Source organism: Topomyia yanbarensis, chromosome 3 (assembly GCF_030247195.1).
Source record: "Topomyia yanbarensis strain Yona2022 chromosome 3, ASM3024719v1, whole genome shotgun sequence".
In the NCBI taxonomy this organism is placed as follows: Eukaryota; Metazoa; Arthropoda; class Insecta; order Diptera; family Culicidae; genus Topomyia; species Topomyia yanbarensis.
The window spans coordinates 395,342,437-395,362,482 of record NC_080672.1 but is presented as its reverse complement, the minus strand read 5'-3'; the positions used below and the strand labels follow the sequence as shown (position 1 = coordinate 395,362,482).

Sequence of the window (20,046 nt, the reverse complement as noted above, 5' to 3'; positions counted from 1 at the left end):
GCTAAAAATGCGATAAAAAGCAAATATACGTTTTCGAATGAATTATTTAAACTTCTACATTAACATAAACAATCGCACTGCGACCTAATGCAACGCATAAATTGATAGTCCATCAAACCATTAAATAAAGCCGTGAACAATCATATCGTATCAAACGATCGATACGCACATCGACATCAGCTGGTGTGAAGCCGGAACCACTTAAATAGAATCTATTCGAGCGAAGGTCGGTTGAACAATTAGTCAGATTCGCACCACGCGGTCTCGTTCGAGTGCCTACCCGCGGCAAAATCATTTTATCTGCACACTACACCAAACAAACACAGCCACAGCAGGCAGTGATCGGTGGTCACTGCTCGAGAGGATCAACAACTACTCATGACCCCTTCCAGTGCCGAGCATGAGAATGATCTTCAATGCGTTCAATGCTAAATGGATGCCAATTGGAAAAGGGTCATTCGATCCATATGAATTCGTTTGACACGCGTCAGCGGAACACAAAGCAACCGATCAGCACATTGCTAGTGTAATTGAGGGTTGTCACGTTAGTCCGGTTTCGCGTCGCTGCTACCCTGTCGGTCATCAGAAACGGCACGAAACTATAGCAAGCCCGCCGGCGATATTGAACTGTTTTTTTTGCAGTGTACTTAGTCTGTGTACTGTCTCTCGTTTTGCGATTTGGATTCTCTCCATTTTATTATTATTTATGCTTCGATACTTCGACCTTTGCTGTCGTGTAGAGTATAGTAGCTGCCTACACACAGCTGGTGGTGCTGTTGTTGCAATTTAGAGGTCGAGTGCCGAGTTTTACAGTACAAGCAATTATTTTGTGCTATAACTGATACTTGACTCCAACTCATTACTGGATTAAAATGATGGATTCAAAAGTGGGAACAGATAGATATACATAAATTTAATTGTTTAGTTGTGACTGCTGGCGGTAATGATTGAATGGCGAATGCCGAAGGTTAGTACGGAGTCAGAGTTGATTGAGTAGACCTTTCAGCTATTCAGTGACGGTCATGAAAAGTTGAAGGAAATGGAAATAATTTCATTTTCCTATTTGTGAGTTCTCTCTAATACACCAATGGTTTTGTAGTAGTAGAAACCTATTTTAATACACCTAGCGGTGCAATTGTGCCTTTCTCAATCATGAACGCTAGGATTTCATCGTTGTTTATATTCATTGTAAACTTTCAAATGTATATATTACATTTTTATAATACATCCATTTCAATAAATTGTTTACTTCTGAGGCATTACGATTGTAACGGTTCATATGGGAAATTCCTGGGTGACCGTACTAACCAAGCAATAACTCCAGAACCAAAAGTCAGACTTGAATAAAATTTGAAGGGAGTTAAGGAGTGTGTCGTATCTTTTAATTAAAATCAATTTTGTAAAAATCAGACAAGAAAGCTCAGAAATAGGTGTGATATTAACTTGGAACTTGATAAGTTCCCTGGGGACATCAAGAACTGTCATAAGTGGCCAATGTGGTCAAAGCTATTTTAATTGGCCTTTAGTGAGCTAGACCCGTAAATTGAACTAATTTTACACCCATTCTAATATATACTACATCATTTGACCATCATGGTGGTACCAGTTTCTATGTCAAATTGCTGTGTGACCGCACTGTTCATCCCGTAAGTCCGGTCCCGAAATCTGATCCAATAAAAATTCAATAACAGCATATGGGAGCGTTATACCGTTCATTTGAAATTAATTTCGTGCAAATCGATTCAACCATCTCTGAGAAAATGAGTGACATTAGAAAATACATACGCACACACGGACACACACACACATACAGATAGATACTGCGCTGTGGTCACGATAGATGTGAAGAACGCGTTCAACAGGGCCAGCTGGGAAGCCATCGCTGCAGCGCTGCATAGAATGAGGGTTCCCGACTATCTATACCAGATCCTGAAGAGCTACTTTTAGAGCAGAGTGCTGTTGTACGAGACGAGCGAAGGGCAGAAGTCAATGCGAGCCACAGCGGGCGTTTCTCAGGGCTCCAATCTCGGTCCAACTCTTTGGAACGGGATGTACGATGGGGTCTTAACGCTGCAGCTGCCTAGGAAAGTGAAAATCGTGGGTTTCGCGGACGACGTGTCACTAACGGTGATGGGTGAGACACTTGAAGAAGTGGAAGTGTCGGTGACGGAGACAATAGACGCGATCGAGAGCTGGATAAACGGGGTCAAGCTGCAAACAGCTCACCACAAGACGGAGGTGTTCCGCTAGCGAATGACGGATCTCAATAGTAGCATGTCTCTAATAACATACGTACCTGCAACTATTGAGAACCAGAGCTACAGGTCCAAAGCCCTGGTAAAGGAGGATGGTTGTGATGATCTGGGCCGCGGTCACCACGTAAAGCAAGATAGGTCATAACCCCAATTCCAAGGCGTGAAGCGACCCGTGCCGAGGGATGAGTGATCGAGGGGGTGAAAAAGATGCTCGATCGTTAACGGAGCCTGTGGGGTACCTGGGCAACCCCCACAGTAAGCGTCCCTTACCACGTTACTGCGGAGCTCTGGCGTGGCGGACCTTTCTTTCTCGCGCTACTCGTGGGATTAATGAGTGAAGTGAATAAAAATAAAAATAAACAAACGGAGGTGCCGAACCCCTTTGTTAGAGGTGGTTTGACGAGGTCTCCCCCTAGCGGGGAGAGTAGTGGAGCGACGTGTGCTATATCCGACAGCACCAGTGACCCCCCAGCAGTGGTAGAAAATAGCCCTACCAACGCGCTGGACGGGCCACTATCCGCGATGCGCAAAGTGGTGGAGCAGCTCGATGCAATAATCGAGTTCACTAGCGCGAATCAAAATATCAGCAAGGAGCTGAAACAGAGCTTGCTGGTGCTCCGGAAAGCTGTTCGTGTCGCGAGACAGGAACAGCAGGCTTACGCCAAGAGGGTGGAATGTCGGGTCCGACAGAGGAACCCAGACAGCGGCCTCCAAGAGGGAGGGAAGAGAGAAGGCCGACATAGGTACCCAGACAGGGGCCTTCCCCTTCCCCTTCTTTGGAGCAGCCATGACGCTCGAAGCGGCGGCTGAGTTCCGGCGTCGAACGCGAAGCCCTCTAGGAAGTAACCAAGGGGAGGGTGCTAAAACCAACACCACACGGCGTGCAACCGTCAAGGCCAAACGCCGTTTGGTCGAGGTAAACCGGGGCGAGAATGACCCCACCGGGCAGAGAGAAGGTACCAGCAACTCGGCGCAACCGGGGCAGGGGGGCGTAAACCCCTGGACGCTGGTCACCAAGAAGAAGCCGACACCGGATGCACCGCGGCCCGCGAAGAAGGCCAAGGACAGAGGCGAGGCCTTGTGGTTAAAAACCGACAAGGACAAATATGCCGACGTCCTAAAGTCGATGAGGGCGGCCCTCGGGCAAGACGTGCGCAGCGTGAGACGTACCAACACAGGCGAAATGCTTTTGGTGCTGAAGCGAGGCGCACAATCCAGTGCAGTGTATAAGGCCTTGGCCCAAGAGGTCCTGGGTGAAGGCGCTCAGGTGAGGTCGTTAGGGGCGGAAATGACTCTCCAGTGTATGCAACTGGACGAGTTCACGCCCGCAGACGATGTCGTCGTTGCCGTCAAGGAACAATGTGGCGCAGCAATTGAGCGGGCCTCTGTGCGCTTGATAGCGGAACCCTCCGGCACGCAAGTAGCCTACCTCAGGCTACTGTAAGCGGAAGCATAAAAGGTTACCGTGATAGGTAAACTGAAGATCGACCTTCAGTGGATAGGTGCTATCGGTGCCTGGAGTCAGGCCATAAATCGTACGAATGTAAGGGTACAGACAGGAGCAAACTATGTCGTCGCTGCGGCGAGGAGGGGCATAAGGAGCGGGGATGCACTAAGGTGCATAAATACCTTATCTGCACCGCTAAGAAGCAAGCCCGTAATCATGCTATGGGCGGACCTTCGTGTGCCTTCGGTGAGGCAAATAAGAAGAAGCCGTGAACGTCACACAGCTAAATCTTAACCATTGTGGTGCAGCAGCACAACAGCTGTTGTGGCAATCGGTCTCGGAGTCGAGGACAGATGTCGCCCTCCTATCAGACCCGTACAACATCCCTACCGGCAACTGCAATTGGGTATCGGACGGGTCTGGAATGGTGGCAATCTGTACAACGGAACGGTTCCCGGTTCAAGAGGTAATACACTCCTCCGCCGAGGGTGTTGCGATTGCCAAGATCAATGGTGTGTTCTATTGTAGCTGCTACACTCCACCAAGATGGCCCATAGAACAGTTCAACCAGATGATCGACAGGCTCTCGTCAGACCTAGTGGGCCGGAAACCGGTAGTTATAGCGGGAGACTTCAACGCTTGGGCAGTAGAGTGGGGCAGTCGCTGTACAAATAGCAGGGGCCAAGCGCTAATGGAGCCCCCAGTGCACCCCGTGCGGTAGCTTGGACCCTACCAATAGTACGTGTACTGGGCTAGGACGTAAAGGTCTTCTCCATTGTAAAAAATAAAAAAAGCGCTTATGGAGGCGCTTGCGAAACTCGATGCTGTGCTAGCTAACAATGGTGGGAGTGGAGGCATGGATTGACGTAGCATTTGCCAGCCCGAGTCTGGTTCCAGGCATGGAACGGAGGGTAGACGAAGGCTACACCCATAGCGATCATTTAGCAATCCGCTTTAGGATCAACTATGGTGTGCAGCATCCGACGGCGGGAGATCCCTGTCAGGTACGCGGGTGGAAGTCCAATCACTTCGACAGCGAAGCTTTCACCGCGGCCCTGGGACTGGAGGCCAACACCGACAGTCTAAGCGGGGATGCGCTGGTAGCTGTTCTATCACGCGCGTGCGACGCCACTATGCCGAGAAAAACACTGCCAAGAAACGGTAGATGCCCGGTATACTGGTGGAGTGCCGAGATTGCAGCTCTACGGTCAGCCTGCCTTAGAGCTAGACGTAGGATGCAAAGAGCTCGCACCGAGGATGCAAGAGAGAACCGCCGTGAAGTGTTTCGAGCTGCGAAATTGGCCCTTAACAAGGCTATTAAAAGCAGCAAGAGAGCGTGTTTCGACAACCTGTGTGAGAGTGCCAACGCGAATCCGCGGGGTGACGCCTACCGGATTGTGATGGCCAAGACCAAAGGGGGCTCCTTACCCCCAGAACAGTCTCCGGACCGGCTGGCAACGATTATCGAAGTACTCTTCCCGTCTCGAGCCACAAGCCCCTGGCCACCTGCACTACGAGACAGTGCGGGCACGGTGGTGGCTCCAGTGACGAATGAAGAACTACTCGCAGTGGCTAAATCCCTAGCAATGAACAAAGCTCCAGGGCCGGATGGAGTTCCAAACAACGCTCTCAAGGCAGCGATCATAGCGAACCCGAACATGTTCAGGCTAGCTATGCAGAGATGCCTTGACGAGTGCCGTTTCCCCGATAGATGGAAAAGGCAGAAATTGGTGCTGTTGCCGAAGCCCGGGAAGCCGTCAGGCGACCCATCGGCGTACAGACCAATCTGTCTGATCGACACGACTGGCAAACTGCTTGAGAGGATCATCCTCAACAGGCTAACCCCGTACGCGGAAGGTACGGACGGTCTGTCAAGCAACCAGTTTGGCTTTCGGAAGGGTAAGTCCACGGTGGACGCTATCAACTCAGTGATAAAAACTGCCGAGATAGCGAAACGAAACGAAAAAGGCGAGACATTCGATACTGTGCGTTAGTGACACTTGACGTGAAGAACGCATTCAACAGCGCAAGAAGGGAGTGCCATCGCGCTCTTGTTACACCGGCTTAGCCTACCGGTGGGTCTGTACCGGATCCTGGAAAGCTACTTCCAGAACCGCGTACTGCTATACAAGACCGATGCCGATCAGAAAAGGGTTTCGATTACCGCCGGAGTCCCGCAGGGCTCGATCCTAGGCCCGGTGCTATGGAACCTCATGTATGACGGGGTTCTGAGATTGCAGTTCCCTCCTGGGGTCAAGACGACGTAACCTTGTAGGGGAGTCAATCCCTGAGGTAGAACTAACTGCAGAACACGCGATCAACACGGTGGAGGAATGGATGAGCGCGAGAGGCCTGGAACTCGCTCAGCATAAGACGGAGGTAGTTATCGTCAACAACCGCAAGTCGGCACAACATGCAGTTATCCATGTGGGAGAAGTCGTGATCACCTCACAGCGGAGTCTAAAGTCTCTCGGAGTCATTATAGACAAGCTGACCTTCGGCAGCCACGTCAACTATACATGCAAGAGAGCGTCGACTGCCATTGCGGCACTATCGAGGGTGGTGTCCAACAGCTCAAAGGTGTGCGCCAGTAGACGTAGGCTACTGGCAGGCGTTGCAGTATCTATCCTCAGGTACGGCGGCCCGTCATGGTCAAGAGCACTGAGAGTAACCAGTTACCTACGGAAATTGGAGAGCACCTACCGCGTGATGTGCCTCAGAGTGATATCTGCCTACCGCACGGTATCACACGATGCATGCTGCGTGATAGTTCCATCAGTGGCGTAGCCAGAAATTTGGTTTGGAGGGGGTTTTGATGAAAATCGCAAATTTTTTGAAAAAATGTTAAAATTTAATATGAGTTTGATAAATTATTGAAAACTCAAAAACATAAGTAGTCTAACAGATGTCATTACAGTCTACAAACAAGAAGGATCAACATGGAACAGTTTTCAAACCTCTATAGATTATTTTCTTGTATAATATGTCAATGAAGTCAAAAATTGCGATCTTTTAAAGTGGGATAAATGATCTAAAAAAATTTCAACGTTCAAGATCGCCTAATATAATAATCCTTGACTTTGAAGGTTTGACAACTTCGGGAAGTTATCAACATAAAACAGCGCCTGCTTTGATATAGAAATTTTAGTGATTAACTCTCATAGAGGTAATTATGGTGAATTAATTTTTCAAAAATATTAAGAGACATAGTGCCTTCAGCAAAGTTTTTGATAATGTCATTTCAAACAATTTTGTTGAAAGTATGAAGGATACATGAATTCAACATATAGGGATTTAAATGGACTGGGCCTGCTATATTTCTTCTTAGTGAAGAAAAATTTAGGTGAAAACTATTTTTTTCTGCGCTACGGATAAAATTGTTTGAAACAATCATTGCGAGTTGAGAACACAAAACCTATAACTAAATTATGGATGGATGGAACTGAAACTTGCGTTTCGACTTCATCTCATCAGAATCCGACACTAACTTGGTGGGCGGACTAAGCTTGCGCCGAATTTATGCTAGCTCCTGAAAATGGAATCACTCTTTGTGTTTTTGAGTCCTTTTAATATCTGGGAATTATTTGTTTTATATCCAGTTCCCTTATTTTTTTGTAAGCTTCAAAGGCACCTTGAACGCAATGTGAATTTATTATTTAATTACCGCAGAAGAGATTTATCAAATACAGTAATTTCAGAATAGCTTGTTGTAAAGGTTTTCTACTACTATATTTCGATACTCTGAATATGTGGGATATTTATGTCTTTGACAAAGTTGTTTGAAATAGCACTTTCGAAAACTTTGCTGGAGACATTAAGTCTCGACCCAAATTTGGTTGAAGAGTAATTCTTGTCTATAATTACTTCTAGGAGGATTAACCGTCAAAATTATTCTATCAGCAGATGAACAGTTTTACGTTTTGAAATTCTTCAATGTTACTTAACATCGAAATTTGGCAGTTTCGAATGAATGTGATCGTGACCGTTAAAAATTTATCGAGCATTAATTTTACTTTTCTTTATTAGTCAACCTCACAACTTGCAGTACTAGTACGTAGCACACAAAATTTTAGTACGCCATTCATTGCATCCTGCTAAGAGGCTATTCATATAGTTGATAATACAACAAAAATCCAATGCTCATAAAACCGATCCTGACCTGCTAGAGACAAAATTGCATCAGCTTTCAACTAGTTTCTGAAATGTTATTCTTGTTGTTAACCATATTCAATTGTTGTCTAAACTCTACACAATCTAAAAAATACATTTTCAGCAAATGTTGAAATGTAGTATGTAAGTTTTCGGTAAACAAGCTTATGTTTTATATGCAATCAAACTATTCAAATTTAGATTCCCATTCGAAAAATTGTCTCTAATCCATATTTTGAAGCATCTTTCCAAAAATGAGCTCATAATAATTCAGACAGTTATTTTAATTTACATTGAAGTAATTTGACAACTATGGGATTCTGGCTAAGAGATAAGTTACAAGATCCCCTTCCTACAATTTTCCAAAAGTTCTTATGACGCTTTAAACACAGTTCTCAATGTAGTGATCAGAGAATATTTTTCCAAAAATATTTTGTGGAATATTAAATTAAATTCGTCAGCATCAATTTTTTTCAATCCAATTAATTTTGGTTTGGGGGGGGGGGGGGTTTAACCCCCAAACCCCCCCCCCCTCCTCCTGGCTACGCCACTGAGTTCCATTCATAAGGCTCAACGTAATTGTAAATTTTAAACAGCGTTTTTCTCGGCTTCCTGTTTTTCAATATGGGACTCTTATGCCTTTATGGACAGTATACTAAAGTGCTATTTTAAATCAAAATTTCACATTTGCAGTTTTTTTTTTGTTAGAGGAAACTTTGCCACTGCGACCACTATTCAGGTTATCTTTTGTGGCTGCCCCTGTTTGGTCTATATGTTACAAATTATCCGAATCCAAAGTAGTTGGAAGCGAGTTGTTTGTTTGTCCACATGTGTCTTCCCAACCGGGCAATACATTATTAATGTAGCTGAAGATCCGTTTGGGACAGGTATGCCATATCTCGTGAGGCGTCATAAGATGCCTTCCGAAGTATCGCTCCCTTCGAAGAAATAGTACTGCACACTGGCAGAGAATATGTTCCGAGCTCTCGAGCTCGTAGTTACAAAATCGACAAATGTCATCTTGACTTTTGCCATTTTTTTTTCAGATGATGCTTAGCAGGACAATGTCCCGTAAATAAACCTGTGATTATACGTAAGTCTTTACGTTTTAGATCCATTAGTTTTTTGGCTCTCGTTGTATCTGGATGTATGAATTTCTTAGCTTGTCGAGCGCCTTCTACGTTACGTCAATCGTTTAGTAGTTGGTTTCTTGCCCAAGCCGAAAGTTCTAGTTTAATGGCACAGGGAGATATACCTAGAAATGGTTCTGGTCCAACAAACATGTTTGATAAACCACGCCTGGCTAATTCGTCGGCCACTTCGTTACCGTCGATTTCTTCGTGGTCAGGTACCCAGAATATCATTACTTTATTCCGAGTTGACAGTTGTTGTAAAGATGTGATGCACGCCCAAACCAGTTTGGACTCACATTTCGACGACCTTAATGCCAACAGTGCTGCTTGGCTGTCCTAGAAGATTGCGATTTTGGCATGTCTGTAGTTTCGTTTCCTACAGACCTCCGAGCAGGTGTATATTGCATATACCTCTGCCTGGAAAACTGTAGGTCACTTTCCCGTTGATATCGCTTCATTAATTGTTGGTCCGTAGACTCCCGAGCCGGTCAGCTCACCCATTTTAGAATCATCCGTATAGAATGATATTGTACCTTGAGGCAGCATAGGACCCCCTACATCCCACATCTGACGATCCACTATGTGGACCTCATATGAGATATCGAAGTTCGGTTTAGCCTCCATTTTATCTTGAGCTGTTGTCAAGACAGTGTTTAGTTTGAGTTCCTTTATTATACTCAGGTGACCATTTAAATCCATCAAATAGATTTGCAGGATTTAGGCTGATGACTTTTACAGCGTTCGACATATAAATAAATTATACATTAAATTTCGCCATACTCTAAAAAATCGACGAAATCGGGAGCCTTTCATCTCGACCAAGATAAATTTCTAGCTAGGCCACTGTGCTAACAAGCACTAAAACAAAAAAACATCCTTCTACTACATCACTGCGCAGGTCTTGGCCTACTTATCAAAAAAAAACTAGAGCGAGAAGGGGGGCGTGAAAACCTCCAACTGTCCCGATACGGTCATGCAATGATCACATCACGATATGAGCCGAACCAAAACTAATTGATAGTTTCCGCGATAATCGATCGCATTATGCTTCGATTTGTCGCGCAGCATACTTTCGCTAGCCTAGTGCCTGCACGAGACCCATTGAAAACCTTCTCGTCGTTCGATCGGCTAGCTGGCCAACTGGACGCGCAAAACGAACGAACAGCTTGTCAGAAAGCCTGTTTTACCAGGTTCGAACAGAAAGTGAGAAACCTCGCCTGTTCGTCGAGCACACAAACACACCGGTTATCCTCGAAGCAGGTTGGAATCTGGGTGCGGACAAAAGTAGATCACTAGAGAAATAATCATTTAATAAACAGGAATTTGCATGTCATTCCGGCAAACCTGTTACCATATGCCTAGCTACATGTACGATTGGCATGAAGGACGAAGAAAAATATGTCGTAAATTGCGGAAAGAACCGAGTGTAGGGGTGAAGAACATTCGAATAAGATAGTTAACCTTAATACAAAGCACTGCTGGGACCTCCTGTACAACAGCAATAAAATTGACTACGGAATTGGCACCGAACACCGGAAACAATGAACAACCGCAGCAAAAAAAAATGGGCGTGCAAAATGAGACGAGAAAGACTTTATTCACTTCGACGATTTCTTCGAGCCCGTGTCGCCGCATAAATTGGCCCGTTTTTAAGCCGCCGCCGGCACTTTCTAGTTTCCGATCATCCCTCCTACCGCTTGCAAAATAGGTGTGAAATCAATTCATCGGATAAAGTAGCGCAAAAGAACTCACCTTTCGGCATCCCGCAGGGTGCTTTGGTGCGTGAGTTGTCCAGAAAATCGAGGTCATACTTCCGCGCCGGTGGAAACGTCAGCGCGACATGGGCCTGCACTTGTCGGCCGCCAAAGCTGGCCACGATCAGCGCCAGCAGTGCCACCGTTGCGACGACCGTTGCAGCACTGGAAACACATAACGACAGTTTGCCTCTCAACATCGTCATCATCATGATCGTGATTACGGTGATTACTGGGGTTGGCACATTTGACTACCAACGCCGATTGAGATAACTGATGAGACAGTCGAGTGTTGCAATGGAAAAACAGCAAATGATCACTACGTCTGACACCGAATTGCTTTAGGTTTCACACTTTGATGAGCGGGACTGAAATTATTTTCACACCAATCAACGACACGCACTTTTTGACACTTTCGGCACTATTCAAGTTTAAAAATATCACCGTCAAGCTTTTGAATCCAAGGAGGCTGTATTCTTCTTCACACTCACGTAACTTTTGAGGTTGCACTGGCACATATCAACAGAAAGAGTTGGAAACATCACAAATTGGCGGCTCACGAAAATAACATTCACCAATTAAGGATTCGTTCCACGTGCGAGGATCCACAGGCCGGAAGATCAGCACTGCACTCTTCCAGTGAATCGAGTATGGAGATTTCCAGCACCAGCAGGAATCACGCGAAACTGAAAGTAACAAGCAAACAAGAGAGAAAGGGTAATTAAAAATCGGCGTACATACACAGTTTTGGGTGCACCTCTGGCACACCTACAACAGATTGACAGGCATCGATAATTAGCAGCTTTTCCCTAGAAACGGATCGTTTAGACGAAGGGTCGGGACGGGGGAGGGTGATCTGAGCAAGTGCAAGTTGGCAGAGCTTAGTCGAACAAGGTGCAGTTATGCGCAATTATGTGGCGTGCTGCTGCGCATTCGAATCAATTACAGGCAGATTTAACGCGTGATCGTTTTTCAGTTTCAGCTTCGTTTTGCTTTTTACCCATTTATGCTGTTATGTAAATGTTCACCCGATATTTTCCCGATAAACACTTTCTTTTCAAAGCGCCCGCGGCCGTCGCCGCCGTGCCGTAAGCTGCTCCGATTGCGATCACCGAAAAAGGGTGTTTTATGATGCAACCTTTAGTAGGTATGCAGCATGGTTGGACGACTGTTGAAAGAAATCAATCAGTCGAACACACGGAGTCAGTCGCGCTTATGTCGAGATGGGTTGTGATGAGTTTTTTTTCTCACTCTCCTCTATGTCTATTAGCACCACTCTAGGCCGTTCCATAAGTGAACCTAATATGTTGGTCAAATATTTAATGTCCGCTCAATGCTAATAATAGATAGTACCGTGTCGCAATCGAGTGGTTGGCCGTGTTTTTCTGTAAACTGTTGCGAGGTTCCTTCGATATGCTTATACAGATCGGCTAAATCGGGAAGAGAAAGAAAAACAGACCTACTTTCATTTCGATACTTGGCTGTTCAAATCACACCTTCAGTAACACGAAGAATACTAAAAGTACTAATTAGTATCAAATTAATACCAAAACGGTATTCTGTCTCTTCCGAGGTTTATTTCACAACAATTTTGTATCTAGTGCCGTAGTATGTACAATTACTAGAAATAATGGAAATAATGGATTTTCTGAAAACAGTAATTATCTACTCCATAATTAGCCCGCACAATTCTACCAAGCAGTGAGCGTTACTGGGACTACCACTTTGTCATCCAAAGAAATGCGACACACGTATAAAAGCAGAACACATGGAAAAAATCGTCAGTTTGCTTTCTGACCACGTAGTAGGAAAACGTTGTAGCTAGATCAAACTCTTCGGGGCAATATGCGTATTCCATGACTGCCGAAAGCAATCATTCCAATTATGCACAAGCGCGCCAGTTTCATGCATACTATAATCACATACCACAGAAAAATCAGAACGCTCTTTTCTTTGCGCTGGAGATGGGGTGGTTGGGTGTAAGAGACCTCGCTCTCTTGCTCTTTAAATTATGAACACGCCACATCAGATAAATTCACCACGGCTCGCGCTCCAATGTGTAGTGCGGGTGCGATTGACGATTTTATTTGCACTGATTAGTTATGGATATTTCGAAAAATTAAAATCAATGTTGATAAATCGATTTTTTTATATAATATATCGGGAAAGATCGAATGAAAAAAATAAACGATTTTTCGAGACAGAAAAAATCGATTGTAAGAAAATTGATTCTTTTTCAATGGGAATTTTGAATTTCGATTTTACCAGATCGAATTTTTGAAGCTGACAATTGGGCCAAGAAGATCGGGTGCAAAAAGTCGATTTTCAAGACTAAAAGATCGATTTTGAAAAAAACATCATCGACTTCGCCCATATGGTTACGTTGTGTGAAGGAGATGATGTTGGCTTATTGAATGCTGGTATTATAAGTTTCTGCTGATGAAATGATACGAATTGCTTTGCATATCATCATATATGGTGCTATAAACACATGCTTCTAACGATCCGTAGAAACAGATTAATTGTATAACAAGCAGAGCCTAAAATTCTCATACCTATTCAATGAACGACGAAATTCAGAGAATTCTTGAGCGTTTTTTCAAAACGTCATATCTGCAATGAGTTACTCTCTTTGTTTACTTTCTCTTTCGATTTTTACGGCGTCACTATAACACTTTTCACTTATTTCACAGTACAGATCGAAAGACGGTGGTTTTAACTAGCATATTATGCAAAGAGTTGAGGGATAAATGTTAAAGTGACCGAATTATTAACAGAAGAGAAAGTAAACAAAGAGAGTAACTCATTGCAAATATGACGTTTTGAAAAAACGCTCAAGAATTCATCTTCGTCCTTTCCTTGCCTCTTTTGTCGCTAAATGCATGAAAAAATAAAACAATAAAGGCGATGTCCCCTCCTCTCTCGATTCTACGAAAACGAGTAGCAGCAGCAGCGACTTTCGTTTTCCTATGACAATCCGAATTTCAATTTCGTTTTGATGCATGGTCAGTAATTTGCGATTATCATTCATTAAATGAAATTAATTCAATGTGCATCTAATAATGCAACTAGAACATAGTTAAAATGACCATCATTAGCTCGCAAATCTACAGAATCGAGCATCGACAAATAAATATCATTGCTAGTGTATTCTCGTTTCCCCAGCAGTAAGGTCCATATCGAAGTTACCAATATCATTATGAATCTCAAAGCGAAAACGAGCATGCGGAGATAATAATGAAAACGCTCTGCTACATGCTTGCTTTGTCCTAGCCCGTTGTCTCATTTTCGATTTCGCAAAGTGCTAGTGGAATGGAAAGAAGCTTCGTTCTTTCGTCAGTTTCGCCTGATTTCGGCAACTGAAAAAAACATTTTCCGACATTTTGATAACAAGTGCATATATGATAGGATTTGTACATCCACATTAAGACGGGTTTATTTTATGTTCGGCTTAATGACTCCACCTTCTTTTACTTATTTTGTTTGTGAATTTCGCGGCTCAAAGTTAAATGCTTTATTAAATGTAATGTCCAGATACTACATTCACTGTCGGTTGTTATCATACGTGATAGTTGCAGAGTTATTGCGAGAAGTCCACGTTCATGCCAATAATCAGGGCCCATAGATAGTACTATCCACCCAAAAATAACCTGGTGGGTTGAAACTTTGGAGCAAGCCCAACATTTGAAATTTGCCACGCTTCGCAAGTGATTTATACGAATGTAATGCAAACATATGGGTACCATTATATTTGGATTTCTACGAGAAATACCGAAATAATTGGTTTTAATGCAACCATGCTGAAGATTATAAAAATTGCAGCATTTGAATTAACAGTCTAAGTGTATTCTACTTCACTTGGATTATGTCCCAGACATTACCCACTCATCTTTTTAAAGTTTGAGATCGAATATCTTGAAAATAATGAATGGTAGGAACAATTTGGAAAAAATCGATTCTTTTATCTATTCTGTATGATTCCCTCAATTTTTGTGAAAATCGGTTGACTGTATTGAGAATTTTTGCTTTAAATGTAAACAAAAGTCGCACGCATTCGTGTCGTAAGTGTAAATTGACGACAAAATATGACAAATGACCTGTCAAAATTGAGTCATTAAACCATATACAGTTTTTTATTTTTCCTGATTGCACATTTTTTCACGATTTTTTACGCAACATAACAAAGAAAAAATAATTTATAAAATTGAATTATCACGACCGCACCTTTCATTGAACTACCTTGATCCCTATCTTTTTTCTGGCAGAACGGTCAAAAATGCTAACCCAAGTGGCCAAATTCACTGTCAAGAAAGAACGATAGTGTCAAACGAGGACGTGTTTACATTTTCGTAGAAAATCGATTAAAAAGTTTTAAGGGTTGAACATATTTATTGAAATATTTAGAAAGATGAGCTCGATCGGTTTAAGTAATAAAATACGAATTTTCTTCTTGGCCCAATCGCGCATGGATTTTGTTTCATACAAATAAAGCATTATAACTGATGCTTTTGTTCATATTTCCGCTATTGTTTAGTCAGGAAACAAATGGAGAAAAACATTTTGAAAAAAAATTGGTTAAATTGGAATCTAGAAAAAATAGCTTGTTTTGGTGGCAGTGTTGCCAAATAAGCAATTTTAACTAAAACAATTTTTCTCGTAATATTTGTATGTTTACTTTCTTAAATTTTATTGCCATTGTGTTCTTCAGACATTTTTACATAAAAAATATCCAAATATTCCTCAGACATTTTACATAACAAATATTCGACTTCAAATACTAGATGTTGGGTTTCCGACGTCGAAATTCCGATGTCGATTTTTCGAGAAGCTGACGTCAGAAACCAACGTCGGAAATCTGACGTCGGAATTCTTACGTCCAAAACCCGACAATTCGACGTCACATTCCAATGTGGGCAGTAGCGTAGCCAAATTTTGTTTTGGGTCGGAGGGAGAGGGGGGGGTTGATGAAAATCGTAGATTTTTTGAAAATGCTTAAATTTAATGTAAGTTTGATAAATTAGTGGTTCACAAACAAAATAAGTTTAACATATGCTTCTTATAATTTCTTTTATAATATATCAATGAAGTCAAAGAATGCAAATACAAAGTGCACTTTTAAAGTGCAATAAATGTTCATAAACTTTTCTAACGGTTAAGATCATATAATTTCGAAACCATTAACTTTGAAGGTTTAACAACCTCGAAGAAGCTTTTCAACACAAAAGAGCTTCTTTTGATATAATAATATCAGTGTTGATAATGTTGCAGGCTACACAAATGCAATATATCTAAATATAAAACGATATTTAAGAAATTTCGTAATTCAGACATCGAATATCTGACACCAAAAGCTCGACGTAGGAGTTCCGTTGACGAAAATCTGACTTCGGAATTCCGACATAAAAATCCGTCGTCGAAATTATAACATGAATATTCCAACGTCGGAACATAAAAAATTAAATCTAACGGCAAAATCCGACGTCGATATTTCGACAACGAAAATCCGGAATTCCAACGTTGGAATTCTGACATCAAAAGCCCAAAGTCGGAATTTCGATATCGAACATTCGACTACGGAATTCCCACATTAAAAATCCGTCGTCGGAATTTCGATATCATAAATTCAACTTCAAAATTCCGACTTAATAAATGTTTACTTCGGAAATCCGACGTCAAAAGTCCGACGTCGAAAATCCGACGTTAAAACTCGAAAGTCTGACGTCGGAAATCCAAAGTGAAAATTCTGACATCGAAAATTCGACGTCGAAATTCCAATATAAAAAAAAAATTACTCCTGAATTTTTTTTTTCCTGACGTTAAAACACCTACGTTGAAAATCTGACGTCGGAAATACGGAGAGGAAATTCCGACATTGAAAATTCAAATCCAATGTCGAATTTCCGACATACGAAATCCGACGTCGGGTTTTCGACATCGAAAATCTGGTGACGGAATTCCGATGTCAAAAATTTAACGTCGGAAAGCCGATATAAAAATCCGAGGAATGCTACGTCGAAAATTTGACGTTAAAATCCGTCTTCAAAAATCTGACGTCACAATGCCGAAATCAAAAATACGACTTCGAAATTCCGACATCATAAATCCGACGTCAGAGTTCCGACGTCAAAACTCTGAAAATCGAAAATTCGACATCCAAAGTCCGACGTCGAAAATCTGAATTAGGAACTCGGGCGTCGAGAGCCCGACGTCGGAAATCAGACGTGAAAAATCCGACGTCGGAATTCTGACGTAGAAAATCCCCCGTCGGAATTTCGACGTCGAATAGCTGATGCCGAGATTCCGACACCGACAATCCGATGTGGCAATTTCGGCCTTGAAAATCCGGTGATGGAATTCCGGTAACAAAAATCTAGCATCGAAAATTTGACGTCGGAATTCGGACGTCAAAATGCGACGTCGAGATTCCTGTGCCGAAAATCTGACTCGGATTTCCGAAAGTCCAACGTCGGAATTCCGGCATCGGTAAAATACGACGTCGAAAATCCAACGTCAGAAATCCGACATCGAAAATCCAACGTTGGAATACCGACATCAAAAATCTAACGTGGAAAATCCAACGTCGGAATTCCGGCATCGATAATTCGAGTTCGAAATCCGAATTCCGTCGGATTTTCAATGTCGGAATTCCGACATTGAATTTTTGATGTCGGAATTCCGAATTCGGGTACACTCATTTTACGAATAAGTAAGAAAAAAATGTCCGCGTCGGTTCATCGTTTACAGCATCACCTGGTAACGCATGAGGGTTATTCTATCTACTGTGTTATTTATTTTTGTTGGACTAGATGTTTTCGTCTTGGACACTGAGAACTGACATCCAAGTAAAGTGTTCAAGGCGTGTAAGAAATAAAACTATGGTTTGAAAATGTCATAAGCAAGTAGCAACTTGCCACTAGCTGGCGCTGCGATCTGCCAGCAATCGGTGAGCAGAAGCTCAGCATGCAATCTTGGATATAACAGTGATTCGCGCATGCAAACCGGTGTGCGATGGTGATTTTCAATGTAGGGTAATTTCGGGAGAGATGCCGCGTCAGAAGAGATGCCGCACTCTCTATATCTCGTATATGGGGTCACTTTTATACGGTAATATGATATTGTGAGGTTGTCTTTCGAAGAATTATAACTCAAGAGATGTAAAATAATCCTTTTTAAATGCTCACGAAAATGTTATTAATGATTTTGTGCGTTCAGTTGCATCACGGAGTGCCGAAAATTTTTCAGCACCACATTAAAATTTCGTTTTTTTAATTTGTTCGATTTTTTTGGTAAATCATGTATCGGCTGAATAGCTGGGACCTTTTAGAAGGAATTCTGATCATGAGCACGATCATCCATAATTTTAAAGGAAAATGGCGTCGGGCGGTATCTCTCTCCTACAATTGGGAGAGATGCCGCATCAAAATTGCGGGTGAGATGCCGCACTCAATGGAAGAGGATGCATAGCTAAAATGTATTTTTTCACCCCGGAATGTCATTAAATGATCATTTGCGTCAGGTATAGGTTCATAATAAGGTATATCCACAAACTAACGGACCTAACACAGTGACATATAGGACTACCCAAGTAACCAATAAGCATTATAACGTAGCCTAATATCTGCTTTAGATCCACATATAAAGCTGTCCTTAAAAGCCGTGAAGCCCTAAATACTTATATAATGCTGATATTATGCCAGAAAAGGCGAAATATAGTGCTATTACTGTGCAGAGATTGACAGCTCTTTTCTGCAGTACTAATGCTATTATATAGCAAAAGCGTACAAATGTCAAATTTGGAAGCCTTATATTGGCACTACTAATGCTATTAAAAAGCTTCAGTTGTCATTGTTCGCCATGGTTTTAAAACCATTTCTTATGTTTCCTTTCGGTATGATGAGCAAAAAGGAAAAATTTTAAAATAAAATATTCTGTTTAAAACCGTAATTGTCTCTCTTCTAATGCATTGTAATGAATATCCTTAATGGGTTTTCGTTCTCACATGATATGAATGTTGAAAATTACCTTTAGTAAGTCTCGAACTGAGGTACCTTGCCTCGTCCTTCACGGTAGGTGCGCTGCGTTTGCTTCCTGGACTATATTGCATATGTTCGATTGAAATGAAATATGCCGAATATAATCTTCAAGGAGAGTTGCATAACAAATAAACCCACAGCATTACAATAGCATTATATCAGCTTTTTATTTGCTCTATAATGGCATTAAATGCACTTGTAAAGCTTACATGCTTTAAAGATCCTTGAAGCATGTACGCGTTATATCAGCTTTATATACGCATATAGAGCAAGCTATAATGCTATATGTCGGCTGTGCAGTTATGCATTATTGATGCTAATATAAAGCTTTATTGCGTTGTTAATGCTGTAATGGAGTTTCAATGCAACATTAGTGCAAATGTATAGCCAATATAATGCAATGACTTAATGCTTATGGTTACTTGGGTATGAGTCTATTTATCTATATATTTAAATGGGCGACATGTATCTAAGTATTAGTTATTTCGGTTAATTCTTTAAAGTTTCAGGCACTAATTTTCGTGAACGCATTGATTTGTAGTGATGTCAATATTAAGAGAAAAGCGAAAATTTGAACGAATTGATGCTTTTTCAAAACAAACCTAAGTTGTATAAATTCATTGGGAGAAACAGCCAAACAGTGCTTTTAAGGAACTCCTACTAACACATAGATATGTATATCGTACAAGCATATAGATAAATAGTGCCCTGAATTCAGTTACTCCAACTTATCCGTTACACAAGGTTGAGAAAGAAAAATATTTTTAAAATATTGAATAAAAAAATGATTCAGGAAATGGTAATACCCCCTTAAGAAAAGTGAAGGTGCTAGCCGATTTATAGGTGCAATCAAACTTCATGAAACTCAGCTGAAGACACTGAATCACAGAAACATCAATGAGAGCCAAAAAATACTTTTGTTCACCATTTTTCAGTTTGTGACCACGGTGCGGCGTCTCACCCGCACATGCGGCATCTCTCCCGCAATGACCTTTTGCCTTTCTCAATAGAAAGGTATTGCAATTGCTCTGAAAACCGACTTTTTAACGGAGGCCCGGAGGGCCGAGTGACATATACCATTCGATTCAGTTCGTCGAGTTCGGCAAATGTCTGTGTGTGTGTATGTATGTGTGTGTGTATGTATGTGTGTGTGTATGTGCGTCTGTGTGTGTGTACGCGAACACAATCTCACTCACTTTTCTCAGAGATGGATGAACCGATTTTCACAAACTTAGTCCCAAATGAAAGGTGCAACGTTCCCATAGGCTGCTATTG

General features: G+C 42.2%; 1 protein-coding gene across 1 annotated transcript in view; it reads right to left on the bottom strand.

Moving 5' to 3' along the window:
- The window catches only part of LOC131693631 (uncharacterized), a 146,166-nt gene that overhangs the window by 89,968 nt on the left and 36,152 nt on the right, over positions 1-20,046 (bottom strand). Inside the window, exon 2 of the mRNA XM_058981602.1 lies at positions 10,737-11,424. Coding sequence (XP_058837585.1) covers positions 10,737-10,950 — 214 coding nt within the window. The 5' untranslated portion in view covers positions 10,951-11,424. The remainder of the gene's footprint in view (positions 1-10,736; positions 11,425-20,046) is intronic.